We start from the raw sequence: 12916 nt of genomic DNA, 5'->3' as shown, positions 1-12916 counted from the left end.
TTTTTTCTTGTCTTACAGTACTGAAACCTCGATTTCTGATTCAAATCTTTTCCCAAAATATACTTTTATTTTTATGTCTGTCCCATTTGCTAACCCCGTTGCTCCTGGATGTGACCAAAAAGGTATTACTCCGCACAATATATTGACATATTTTGAATGACATTCTCGATTACGAGAAGATATGAAATATATTAGAAAGGGAACCTATCGTTTGATTTAAAGGCATTCTCTTGGCCGCAATTTTAAGAAAAATAAATGGCAAACAGTGGAGAGAACATTGATATCGAGATCTTCAAAGTGAGAGGGTCAGGTTCTTATACAAGAAGGTAACCAACAACTTCACTTTCGATTTTTCCGCTTTGAGACGAGGAAGTAGAGAAAATGAGCCACTTAAGATATTGTTGAGATGTTTTATACTTGAGCAACAAAGGACTTTTTTGGTATTTATGTATCCTCGTCTTATCGCTCAGATGGAAGGAAGAGAGGCGGAGAGAAAGCAAGGCAGTGATGCAAGCTCGAGATAAAGTCGAGATTCTCAAAATCTCTTCCCCCCTCCAAAAAAAGAAGAACCCATCGCGTGTTTAAATAAGGCTTGCTTGGTAAATGTTTCTCAAAACTGAGTACATTTTATCTACAACGTCATCACGATCGTTTTCACTTGCTCTCATCTATACGCACCAATTGACCAATGAGAGTGCGCCTAGACGGTAGGAAAATCTACACAAATAGTTAGCCGTAGATGAGCGCAAGTAAATCGAAGAGTTTACGGTTCTTTACAATGGAGGATTCTCTTTCAATCTCTAACAATCGTCTAATTGCCTTAAAGTTGTCTAAACGTTTCTCGTTAATACCCAATTTTACCTTTTCCAGACAGTGTTTGGTTAAAAAGTGTCATTCAGTTCGACCTTGTCCCTTTTCTTAACAATTTAGAATGGACGCAATTCTTTGAAACGAAAACAACGAAGTGTGGTCATCTAGTAAATGTGTTGTGCTCTGTTTGAATTAGAGCTAATTGAGTGAATTGTTGTTTTTATTGACTAGTCCCTTGGGCAATAAATCGCTTTCATAATTTACACTATGTTACTTCACTTTCCGAGACAACTACGTTAGAATTGATATTGGCTTTGGCGGCATAAACGCGTAACTCGGGAAACACTCCGTCAACTTGATCTGGTGTAGGAAAATTAATGACTAAAACTGGCCAGTTTCTCGCTCTTAAAGGAATGATTTTCCCTACATCTGTACGATTACAAATATGAACGTGTGATTGATATCATAAGGTGAAAGTGTTTGTCAATGAATGAACTGCGCGCTGATGGTAAAAGTGATTGTCTGCGAAGTGTAAACTTGAAGACAGTGAACGCAATCAGGGACAAAAGAGTTGCCTGCAATAGTATAATGACGTATAACTAATTGGCATCTCTTTTGCACTGTTTTTCTTAGATATTTAATCTTCTGGATCAAGATTTCGACTTAAATAAAAGACCTGAAATAATGGCGAAAATGAGAAAGAAAATCAATTGTGTAGTTTGCGAGGAATTCAGCACTGGCTCGACATCTTTTGTGGTAACTTAAAAAATGCGTGCAAGCATATCCGCAGTTATCGCTACTTTAAAGTATTTGCTTAACACTTGTTTTGGACCGCTTGGTCAAACACTATCAGACAAATATCAAGCGACAAAAGACACACTTTCCTAACAGAGAAACCTTCATTAAGAGGTTGTTAGGATGTTTTTTAAGGAAATTGAGTGTTTGGGATTTTTTTGTTGTCGTTTTTGGTCTGGCGATTATTGAATTGAACAAACTTTTGCACCTGTAGTAATGGTTTTTGTAAATGAATAAGCCCATTTCTCTAACTAGCAGAGCTCATAATATACGGCGCGTTCCCTTTATCAGGTGGAAAACTTCTGGAATGAAAACAAGTATAGCTTGATGTATTCCTCGAGATAAAATGGATAAGGGCAACTAAGACAATCGGACAGAAGTATCTGTCAACAGTTTTTTTATTACTGATACAATAAATTACATTTTATTTTACAAATCAAGTAATTTCGACTGATCGAGTACTTTGACTTTCATACTTAAAAGTTTTTAAGAGGTTTACATAGAAACGTAAATGCAAAGATATAAGTCCAATATCGAACCAGCAATCTTACAACATGTACAACTAAACACACGTTTCCCTATCTGGATCAAAAACAGGATGAAATACTTCCTGCTCGCATAAAGATAGTTCCTTTTGGTAGCCACTGTTAAATGCTAGAATCAACGCTCTTCCAACGACAAGAAGCATTTTCTCGTCGTCTGACATTTCTATCACCGACGTAAAATCGTCCGTTTCGGCTTCTGGATCAGCACCCGCGCTCAATAAAACCAGCGCGCAGTTGAAATGTCCGTGGTAAACAGCGTCGTGAAGTGGCGTCCATCCTGAGCCATCTCGTGCGTTCACATTTGCTCCAATGTCTATTAACAGCTGAAGGCATTCGTTACTACCTTCGATAGCCGCTCGATGAAGCGGTGTGAGTCCGTTGCATCCAACGCGATTCAAGTCAACTTTTCTTGATTTTATCAAATGGCAAGTCTCGACGAAATCGTCGTTTTTGATTGCAATGTCTAGGAGAACGTCCGCCGGGAAAGTTACACACTTTTCCACCCGTCTTTTTAGCGCGGAACGCGGGAAAGTGCTTTCACTTTTACTGCTGATGTTCCACGTTGACGATCGTTTAATTGCCCGTTTTGGCGGCGGGTCTGATACTGCACGACTGCGCCGTGGCATGAATGGAGAACGGTTCAAGGCAACGAATTCTTCTTTCGTGAGCGCTGTAGTCGCACGCCTATCAAATGATTGCGGCGAAAGTTCGTCCACGGACGCGAAGCCGCTCGAAAGTGATTCGTTCGTCTGTACAGACTCCATTGATGTGCTCTCAGGAGATTTGTCTATTTCAGAAAAGCCGGACTCACTTTCGCTAAATCTACTACAGTCAGACACGTTTGATAGGCTTGAAAGCCTTGAATCACTCTCTCTCAGTCCAAGAAAGTTTGCAATGGAACGCTTATTCCAAAACTGAGAAAATGGCACTGGAGATCCCTTTTTTCTTGTGGTCTTCAAGTCTAATGCCTTGGCGGCTTTTTGCCGGGCCTTTTCGGACAATTCTTCAAACTGTAATCTCTCTTTAGCTATTTGAGCTTTGCCTGCTCTGGCCATCATCTGAGCGAGCATTAAAGTCATTTCTTCATTCTTAGAGCAGTCGAGAGGAATGTTTCCCCTGGCGGATACCGAACACGTATCCGCTCCTCGTTGAAATAACAGCTCTGCTAATAATTTGTCTCCAATCTCTGCCGCTAGGTGGAGAGGAGTTCGTCCCTGTTTATCTTTCGCATTTACGTTTACTCCTCTCTCCAGTAGAATCGACACCAGAATTAAATTGCCCTCTTGAGAGGCTCTGTGTAACGCTAACATCATGTGACAAGTGTATCAGTGACCCTTTTCGCCACCACAGCATACAAAAAAAGATGACGTTTTTTTCAAAGCTTGTCAGTTTTGATCTCCGTCTCCTTCGCCTGAGGGATTTAGTTTTTAAAATCGCCTGTATCTGGTTTGCAGCGTCTTTTGTCTGTACCAGGCAGTTCATGGACACTATATACGTTGGCGACCGGAGATAAATTATTTTGACAAACAAACACCTACTATATTGTTATGGTATTACTCGACTGACGCAAATCCCATGAGTCACTCGTAATTACCAGTTCAGTACAAAACTTCAGTTCCTGACTGAAGTCAAACACCATGTATTCACGGAAAGCTCAATAGGACGTTAGTATTTCTTTGCCTAGTTAAAGCTAGTTTCGACATGACACCATCAATGCGATGAACACATCCAAGAAGTGCTCGAAAATTAAGTAGAACTACACCTGTTTATCAAAGTGAATTCATACTCGTTAGGGAATTGGTATTGGCTCAAGAGAACATCACTAAAACCGACTTCCTCTTTTATTTAAATGATAACTTATTTTTTTAAACTTACTTTCAAAAAGCTGATGTTAGCTGATAAAATCTCATGCCAGAAAAGTTGCGAAATAGTTCCAAAAATCACTTCCACTGCGATTGGTACTTACATGCAAATTTGCTAAAACCTTCGAAAAGTGAACTTTTGTTTTTCGCCCACAACATTTTTATTGTGAGGCGTGTTTCAACTTACCGACCTTTTCTCTCAAACTTTACAAAAAGTCTCTTTATGCCTTCCGCTGTTTTCAAATATGAACAAAAGACTACACAGAAGTACGATTATCAACGGGTCGAATATAATGAAGAGCCCAAGAAGTTTCCTGACGCGACAACTAGAAGTTTCCTGACGCGACAACTTGTACTTATTTCCTTCCTGTATCGCCCGCAGATCTACTGTTCTCTTTGCGTATACTGCTCGAAATCCTGAGGTTCATAACGACGGTGTTAGCAACACAGAAAATCATCTTCCTTGCCCACACAATATGCAATCGCAAAGTTATCCTTGGAATGCCGAGAAGAGTTTTCGTGTTGACTAACATACATGGATTAGATTTACTGCCAAGACTGCACAAAGTATTTTACATGTTTTATGTCAAATTTACTTTTATGTAAACATGCTCATAAACTTTAATAAGTTATCGCCTTATCGCTAAGTTCCAATTTATTATTTCATACCGCGTATATTATACCGCGGTATGAGGCGTTTTCTTACTAGAATGTTCAACCTTTTCCAAATCCTCTAAACTTTTTTAAAATACTTGAAAGCACTTTAAACGTCTCATTATCGATATAAAAAATTTCACTTCCAAGTTGATGATACGCAAATTCCTGCAAAGGACGCTCATACTAAGGCACGTGCAAATAGCAGGTTACATAACCCTTTTTTTTGTACTGCAGTGGAGCATGAAATAACGTTTGGTCTCAGCTCCATTAATGCATTAATGGTATTAACTTCATTATCGTTGATTTTAAGGATTAATCAAGATATTCACTCAAAACAATTGACAACAGAATTCAAACAAAACGAATGTCTTGAAGAGCCGTTTATAGCACTTTAAGTTCCATAAAATATTTTATAAATTTCGTCATGTTTTTGAAAACTTGAAATCGAGAAAACATCAGCAGTATCAGTAAGTTCCGTTGGTAGAATATCGCAGATCATAAAAAACAATGCGCGCACCCTGGATCCGAAAACAAGATTAGGCTATCAAATTTTCGACGAACAAACTTTTTGTGGTTTATCGATCGTCTTTTGATCCCTAACAAGTTTATCCTGACAGTGGAGAAAAAATTTCCGGGTTCACTGTTTTTCGATTACAGACAACTTCATTTTGATAGAAAACTATTTCATGTACACATAAAATTTCGCACGGGTTTCTTCATTGTTTGACCTCTATTATATGGCTGTGTCTCACGAGGACTGGGAACTACTGAATTCACGAATTTGATTGGCTGAAATCAATATTGAAAGCGGTCTAGATTTTCTCATCTAGACCGGCATGTAGACCGGCATCTAGACTCGGTCGCTGGTACAGACCGAACGCAGTGAGGTCTGTACTGGCGACCTCGGTCAAGATTCTCCCATATAGACCTCCCGCTCGGTTAATAAGAACTAAGTATTAAAGCACCTAATCACATCTCTGAAAAAATATCCATATATTGGACTGTCTGGTGTACCTTAATTCTGTTAATCAGGCTTCATCCAAATCGCTTAGCTGGAGTTATTTTTAAAAGTAATGGATGGATTGTGCCAAGAATTGGAAAAATCTAATAAATGTGAATAGCACAAAGTTTCGCACAGGTTTCTTCATTATTTGACCTGCATTCCAACTAAAGCACTCAATTACATGTCTGGAAAAATATCCTGAACGCTCATATCTGATGAACCTTAATTCTGTGAATCAGGCTTTATCTGAATCGCTCAGTTGGAGTTACTTTTAAAAGTGGATGGATTGTGCCAGGATTTAAAAAAATCTAAACAAATTTAATAGCACTTAAGAACAAGAGCACAAGTACACCTTGATACTCCACTAATTTATCAGAGCGCCTTTGATCGAAAGACCAAATAAAAACAAGCAGATTGCCAAAAGCGCAGGAAAACGCAAGTGACCAGTTCCTCCTCTGATTGGTCGAGAGAGTGGCGCGAGTTTTTATGGACCAATCACACAGCGGAGTAACGTAAAACAAATTCAATCTTGGAGTACCTTTGACACTCAGTTAATAAAATGGTCTATCGGCCAAATCAAAGAGAACGTGATTAAAAATCCCTGCCTAATGGCTATTCTTAAACGTGGCCAAGGGGTTTTTACGGAACAGTAAAAAAAAAAAAAAAAAAAAAAAATGTTCGGTTGTCGGAGCAAGACTTTTTTTTCTGGTTTGCAACTTAATTTCTTCTCCAGTCAGTGTGATAAAAGGAACTTCCCGAAAATGGCTACAAACAATTCGTTTGCTGCACTTTTAATTTGTCTCCATTTTCGTGCAAGTTTTAATCTTTTACACCCTAACATCAGTGTGCATATTCTTCATACTGCTTTTTATGCACATCCTGTAGTGCTGAAAAGGAGAATTTATGTATCAATCATAAGCTCTTTTAGTTGGTGATCATTTTCTGTATTCTCATGACTCAGTAGTGGTATAGATACTCCTAGGGGTGAACCCTTTAACTCTCACCAGTGACCAAGACGGAATTTCTCCTTACAATATCCAATACAATAACAAGCAGACAAGTAATGAGAATAAAGAAAATAGAATGTCGGGGGATTATCAGTTGATCCAATACCAAATTCTCCAAACTAACATCATAAGAACTGTATGGCAGACAGTAAGGAGAATTGGAAATGAGATGTTGGGAGTGAAAGGCTTGAAGAGTTAAAGTTACTGTAGCATCACCGTTTTTTTAACCCTCCCCACCCAAAGTCTTATGCATCAGGTGCATTCTAAGTTGTCCTCTTTTCTACAGGACAACCAATCAGAGAGCCGGAAGATGCATGCTTGACCGATCTGGACCAACCAGATTGTAGATCAGCTGATTATTTAAACACTTTCACCAGAGTGTGGAGAGGGTCGCACAACAGAGGGAGGCTTCAAATTAAGTGCGCCCAATATCCCACCCATTCCACCCCAGGGGAGGACATCCATCACACAGTAATCTCGTGTGTGGGAAATTAACGTCTCCTGCCCCGACCCTGCAGGAGACGGGACCTCCATTTATTCGTCCCTATCCGAGAAGACTAGAATATCTAACCATTTCTTGATGTTATAGAAAGGTAGCAAATTCTTCTCAATTATTTTAAAACCCTGAGTGTTGGTCCGGCCGGGGCTCGAACCTTCGACCTCCCGCACAACAGTCCAGCGCTCTATCTATTGAGCTAACCGGGAGGCGGTTAACTAACCGGGAATGCTTTATTTAAATTCTTTTATTTAAAGTTATCTAAAGCGTTCTGAATTAGGATTGATCCTCACCAGTCAAGTGATACATTTACCGGCTCTCTCATTGGTTGTTCTGTGGATATGAGACTATATATAAACCAATCGCGACTTGCACTCCCGTTTTCCCGTGCTCCAAGCAGTTTATTTTTTCCTTTCTGAAGTTCATAAATTTTGAACTGCGGTATTAGATTAAATCAACTTAACGGCCTGCTCCCAGTTAGCTTGTTAGCTCAATTTGTAGAGCGCTGCACTAGTATCGCAGAGGTCAGGGGTTCGAATCCCGTACAGGCCTGATTTTTTTCAGGTCTGATTTTCGCTATTGCATAAATAGCGCTCTCTACTGCGAGGATCATGCATCATACGTATCTAATACCGCAGTTCAAAATATATGAACTTCATATCTACATTGTATCTGATTTATCATCACGGGTTTATTACGAATCAACTTAACGGCCTGCTCCCAGTTGGCTTGTTAGCTCAATTGGTAGAGCGCTGCACTAGTATCGCAGAGGTCAGTGGTTCGAATCCCATGTAGGCCTGATTTTTTTCAGGTCTGATTTTCGTTATTGCATAAATAGCGCTCCTACTGCGAGGATCATGCATCATACGTTTTCCTTTATTTTTGATCAGTTGTTGTGATTGCACAGGATTTTGGTTTGTCGTAATTTTTTTTTTTAATTTTGGTTTTGCGACACGAGCAAAATGTGTTCTAGGAGTGGTGTTAAATTCCGACAATAACCTCTATCTGAAAAGTTTGTTTATTCTGCCGTTTATATCGTTAGGGAAAAATTAAGGGCTCTCTGGGAGTTGAAAGTTTTTTTTACATTTTCCAGCGTAGTCATGGCTGGGCAGAGTTCAGAGCTTGAAAGTGGAGTCAGGTGGTAACTTAAGGAAGAAATTTCGCTGCGCGCAAGCATGATGGTCATCTGATATTGTGTTTCATTTTGTGAAATAAACTTTTCATCTTATTCACACCAGCGTTTCTTTGTCGTAATTTAGATTTTGTCCAACTCTGTTTAAGGCCATAGCTCTACCAACCACTAAAATCATTTCCTCGTCCTGTGCCATTTCTATGGGCTTCAGAAAATCTTTCGTCTCCGCCTCTACGTTCGCGCCTGAGATGAGAAGAATCACTGCACAGCGGATATGCCCATGGAAGACAGAATCGTGAAGTGGAGTCCAGCCTTGAAAATCATTGACATTCACATCTGCGCCTCGAGAGAGAAGAAAATTCAGACAGCGGTAGCTTCCATCGATAGCTGCACGGTGCATCATGGTTATGCCCAGATCGTCCGGTTCATTCAGGTCCAGGTCCCCCTTATTGTCGATTAGGCTGCTTAGCTCTAGTACGTCATCACGAGCTATTGCTGACTGTAAAAGCGACTGACTTGAAAACGAGACGGCACGATGTCGAGGCTTTTCTTGTTTGGTGACATCGATGTCTTTGTCGCTAGTTGCTACTTCAATAAAATGCTTTCTTTGAAGGGGCTCAGACGAAGGTGTATTGATTGGGTAACCCTGCGAGTTGAAAAATGTAAGATTTTTCCTGAACTTTATAACAGAAAACATCATGGAATCACTACCACTTCGAGACCTTTTCATTGTGCAGTCCTCCTCCAAACAAGGCGTGTTTCGAGCGTCCTCTTCGTTTTTGTCACCACTGAAAACGCGTCTCGACCGCAACTTGAGTCTTGAAAACAAGCTGTCATTTTCCTTCCTCGCCATCTTTTCAATGCCTTCCTTTCCATCGTTTTTGTCCTTTTTGATTGGAACCAGGGAGACTGTGGGCGTTTCACTACCACTTCTCTCTCTAACGCGGAGGAATTCAGATGTTGCTGATAAAGAATTTTCGTTTTCACTCAAACTTCTTGAATGAATCGCATAGAGTCTTTTGACTCTGATTTTATCCGAGGCCATTCTGTATTTCTCGTACTTTGAAGAGAGCTCTGTGACTTAGTTCTTCCCAGTTTCTGATGACAATTTCTAGGCTGAAGACCGGTGAAAGTCAACAAATGAAACTAGCGTCCAACTGACTTGAGGTTACTTCGTAGAACTGACATAGTTTCGACATGAGCTTTCGGTCTTGTCTAGCAAAGTTCTTGGCTCAGTTGTCGGCATGCAGAACTTAAAATCCAAACCTGGGAAAACAACCTCAGAATAGAAATTCAGGGGATTTTACGAAACAATTGTCAATCCTTAGCTGTCCAATGATATAGATTGTTCATTGTCCTTTTAATTAGAGGGTGTTACCCTTCAAAAATGTTGTAAAGTTTTTTTTTATCATTATTATTAGACCGAGCTTTCACGCTCGGTGCAATCGAAAATTCCTGACTTCAAATAGAGCGAGATGGAAGACTTTCTTCTGCATGATAAATTTTAAGCTTGTTACTTCGCGAATACAAGGCATTTTATAGTTGGATAAGCTTAATGAGTTTTTCGAAACCCCATTAAGAATCAAATGACTATAGAATTGCCAATGTCTTTGTAATTATTTGGCAGCATAATGTTGGGTTTTGTTTACTCACTGATCAAACATTGACTCTCCTGGTGGGGTAAACTGTTTACTTAATGTTAAAGACGTGCAGAACACTTCAATTAATTGATTATCTAAAACTCCTCGAGCAAAGGGAATCAAATTGGACCCTGCTCCAATATCACAAAGGTCGAGTATTCAGAAATCTTTCTTAATATAATGTCAACCTTTTGTTCAGTTGTCGTAAGGGAGTGGTTGACTAGAACTGACACCGACTCTTAAATCATTCGATCGCACGAAATAGATTAAAATAAGCTTTAGGGGTGACGAATGGTAAAAGTCCGAAGTTCGCCAAAAGCCGACACCGAGAATGGAGCTAACACTGCCGAGATTAAATTAAAATTTGGCGGTAGAATTCCTAGCTTGCGAGCAGGCCATCATTTATATTAGCGTTACAGAAGAGCGTTTCCTCATCCTCGACAAAGTTTTAAGCTTTGAGCAAAGGAAACAAGCTCGCTTTGGGGATGAAGGCGGCTACCAAACCGCCTTCGGATTTGGTTGCGTAAATATTAGAGGGTAAATTTCCTGGAGTAGCCCTAATCAATGCCCGCGCGAACCTGGAACAAATTCGAGCCCCAGTCTCCGCTCTAAAATTCTGGTTGGTAACGAAGCAGCGAAGGAAACGTCAGGTTAACTGCATTCTTGTTGATCGCTGTTCTCAATTTTTTTTTTTTCGGTGTAAAATTATGAACGACGACGAAGGAATCGACTTCCAAAAACTTGAAAAAGAGCTTGCTTTAGCTGTAGAAGCCGACGAAAAATATCTGCGAGAAAACGACGCGAAATTTCGAGCTGTGAACCAGAGAGTTGGTAGCTATGAGGAGTTTCGAGACATCGTGTGCGCAGCTCATTTGAAACCTCTGGAAAGAAAAGATATCACAGGTTTGTGAAGGAAGGATTGGTTAGGCTAAGTTAAGTATATCCCTTAAGACTGGATAAGAAGAAGTTATGGGAAAAAGCCCTATCTTTCTTTTCGCACATCATTTTCCAATTTTTTCTCTCCTTTTTCCTACTCTTGGGGATGAATTATGTTGTAAACAAATTTCGAAAAACAAATTTGGCGAGGTGAATTCTAAAATGGCAAATGACTCACATTTACAACTTCACCTCAACTGCCAAAATGGTGACCAGGTGCAAGAGTCCATTTTACAGTTGTGTGCTTGGTTGCCAAGCCTTTGAACGGGAGTGAGGCTAGGGATGACTTTGTTATGATACAAACCTTGCTGCCTTTCAAATGTAAATCACTTTGTTATCATGTTAACTAGATACAGGTCTCTATCACAACAAGGTCATCTTTAGCCTCACTATGAAACAAAGGCTTGGCAACTAAGTACACAACTGTAAAATGGCCTATTCCTGACACTAAGAAAGTAGGTGACTATCAAACAGGATAGCCCCCCCTGGACAGCATAGATAGCCAACCCCCCCCATCCTGGGGTAAACCATTGGCAGGGTGCACTAGTGTAACGGAAGTTGAAATAAACTTGAGCCATAAGCCATGTGCCACATGATCAGACTTGTTTGATATAAATTTCTCTTTGTAGTTGCTTCACTCTTTACTAACAATTGTAAAGGATGTAATGTGTAGTTATTGATTGAGTGGAAGGGCTGGATGAGAAAATATGTGGCTCAAGGTCATGATGTGCAGACCTCGCTGCATTTGTTTTTTGCCTCATGATTGAGGGCCAAATATTTTCCTGTTTGGCCCAACCAAACGCGGTCAATAGACATTTTATCGTAGGACCACTAAGTGTTGAAAATTTCAAGCTAAGTAGGACATGATAAAAAAGCACACAGCCACACTTGTAAGCACAAAAATGAATTCTGGAATTATAACTTAAATTCCATTATTTTTCCAAGGCAGAACAAGAAGCTCCCAATTCCTTGACAAAAGCCACTTTTTTTTTCTCATTTCTGGCTCACATCAACCCCTCCAGCCCTGCACATGTCAGCTTTTACTATGGTTTTTTATGGGATTGTGTAAGTGGAGTTAGATGACCTAGTTACTGAAAATTGCAATAAATGACATCTCTACAGGTGAAAATGCACGCAAACAGCCCTGGAATCCACACGCTCAAGGTAAATCACAGACAGTAGCAACAACACCAGCAACACAAAGTTCTACTTTGTCTTCTTCATCACAAAATCCTAAAACTGCGCATGAATTTACCAAAATTTGGAAACGTCACTGCAAAACAGAGGAGGAAAAATACCAACTTCTGTTAAAACTTGGAGGTGATGAACTTAGTACAATTTTCAAGGCAGAGATAAGTATGGGTCATCTAGGAGAATTTCTCCTGATTCTTGACAATTGTCTGGATGAAAAGGACTCCCATGCTATTTTAAGTATTCTAACAGGACTTTCTAGAACAAACAGATTTGATCTTTCTCTTAAGTTTTTTGGGAAGGTAGAAAAAAAGGCAGCATCTAGTCTCATCAAAAGACTGGAGGATGTAATCTCTGGAAAAGAAACTTTTGACAAAGAAAGCGAAGAAGAAAAAAGAAATGATTTGAGAAGACTTCAAGAGCTGAGTGAAATATATGGAATCACCTTGTCAAGTTGATCAGCAATAGTGATGATTTCCAAAGCTCCAAGTCCGTTCGCCAGAAGGCAAGAACCAAGAACCAAGAGAGCTAATGACTTCATAACTTCATAACTTTTAGATTTTTAGATTAATTATTACATAGACTGTACATTACTATACTTTAATTAGATTTAACAGTTTTGTAAATGATACCGCTTGATAATTCAGTTTGTACATAGTTTCAACTGCAAAGAGTGGATTAAAGGATAATTATTATTATTATTATTATTGATATTATTATTATTATTATCTCCTAATGAATCCTTTTCTTGATTCATGGGACTCTTCCTTGTAACTGGTAGCACATAAAAAGTCTTTATTCACTACAAGAAAATTTAATTATCTTGACAGTGTAATTGTTCA

At 39.5% G+C, this 12916-nt stretch overlaps 3 protein-coding genes across 3 annotated transcripts; 1 reads left to right on the top strand and 2 right to left on the bottom strand.

Moving 5' to 3' along the window:
* Nucleotides 1-1985: 1985 nt before the first annotated feature.
* LOC111333344 (uncharacterized) lies at nucleotides 1986-3653 on the bottom strand. The gene has a single exon (XM_022938892.2). The coding sequence runs from the start codon at nucleotides 3461-3463 to the stop codon at nucleotides 2168-2170; it is 1296 nt and encodes a 431-aa protein (XP_022794627.2). The 5' UTR covers nucleotides 3464-3653; the 3' UTR covers nucleotides 1986-2167.
* A 4522-nt stretch (nucleotides 3654-8175) lies between these two features.
* LOC148716993 (uncharacterized) lies at nucleotides 8176-10462 on the bottom strand. The gene has a single exon (XM_088745955.1). It carries the CDS (start codon nucleotides 9350-9352, stop codon nucleotides 8405-8407), a length of 948 nt encoding a protein of 315 aa, XP_088602081.1. The 5' UTR covers nucleotides 9353-10462; the 3' UTR covers nucleotides 8176-8404.
* Nucleotides 10463-10654: 192 nt separating this feature from the next.
* LOC111333324 (dynein axonemal assembly factor 19-like) lies at nucleotides 10655-12775 on the top strand. Its single transcript, XM_022938867.2, has 2 exons — nucleotides 10655-10850; nucleotides 12006-12775. The coding sequence occupies exons 1-2, from the start codon at nucleotides 10655-10657 to the stop codon at nucleotides 12530-12532; spliced, it is 723 nt and encodes a 240-aa protein (XP_022794602.2). The 3' UTR covers nucleotides 12533-12775.
* The last annotated feature ends 141 nt before the right edge of the window (nucleotides 12776-12916 follow it).

Source organism: Stylophora pistillata, chromosome 14, assembly GCF_964205215.1.
Source record: "Stylophora pistillata chromosome 14, jaStyPist1.2, whole genome shotgun sequence".
Taxonomy (NCBI): Eukaryota; Metazoa; Cnidaria; class Anthozoa; order Scleractinia; family Pocilloporidae; genus Stylophora; species Stylophora pistillata.
Note: the sequence above shows the minus strand (reverse complement) of the source record. Positions and strands in the feature narration are given on the sequence as shown.

Excerpts from the sequence above, each read along its gene's own strand:
- LOC111333324 (XM_022938867.2), top strand. The coding sequence starts at position 10,655 with ATGAACGACGACGAAGGAATCGACTTCCAAAAACTTGAAAAAGAGCTT. Across the intron at positions 10,851-12,005 it reads GGAAAGAAAAGATATCACAG|GTGAAAATGCACGCAAACAG; the intron begins GTTTGTGAAGGA and ends ACATCTCTACAG.
- LOC111333344 (XM_022938892.2), bottom strand. The coding sequence starts at position 3,463 with ATGATGTTAGCGTTACACAGAGCCTCTCAAGAGGGCAATTTAATTCTG.
- LOC148716993 (XM_088745955.1), bottom strand. The coding sequence starts at position 9,352 with ATGGCCTCGGATAAAATCAGAGTCAAAAGACTCTATGCGATTCATTCA.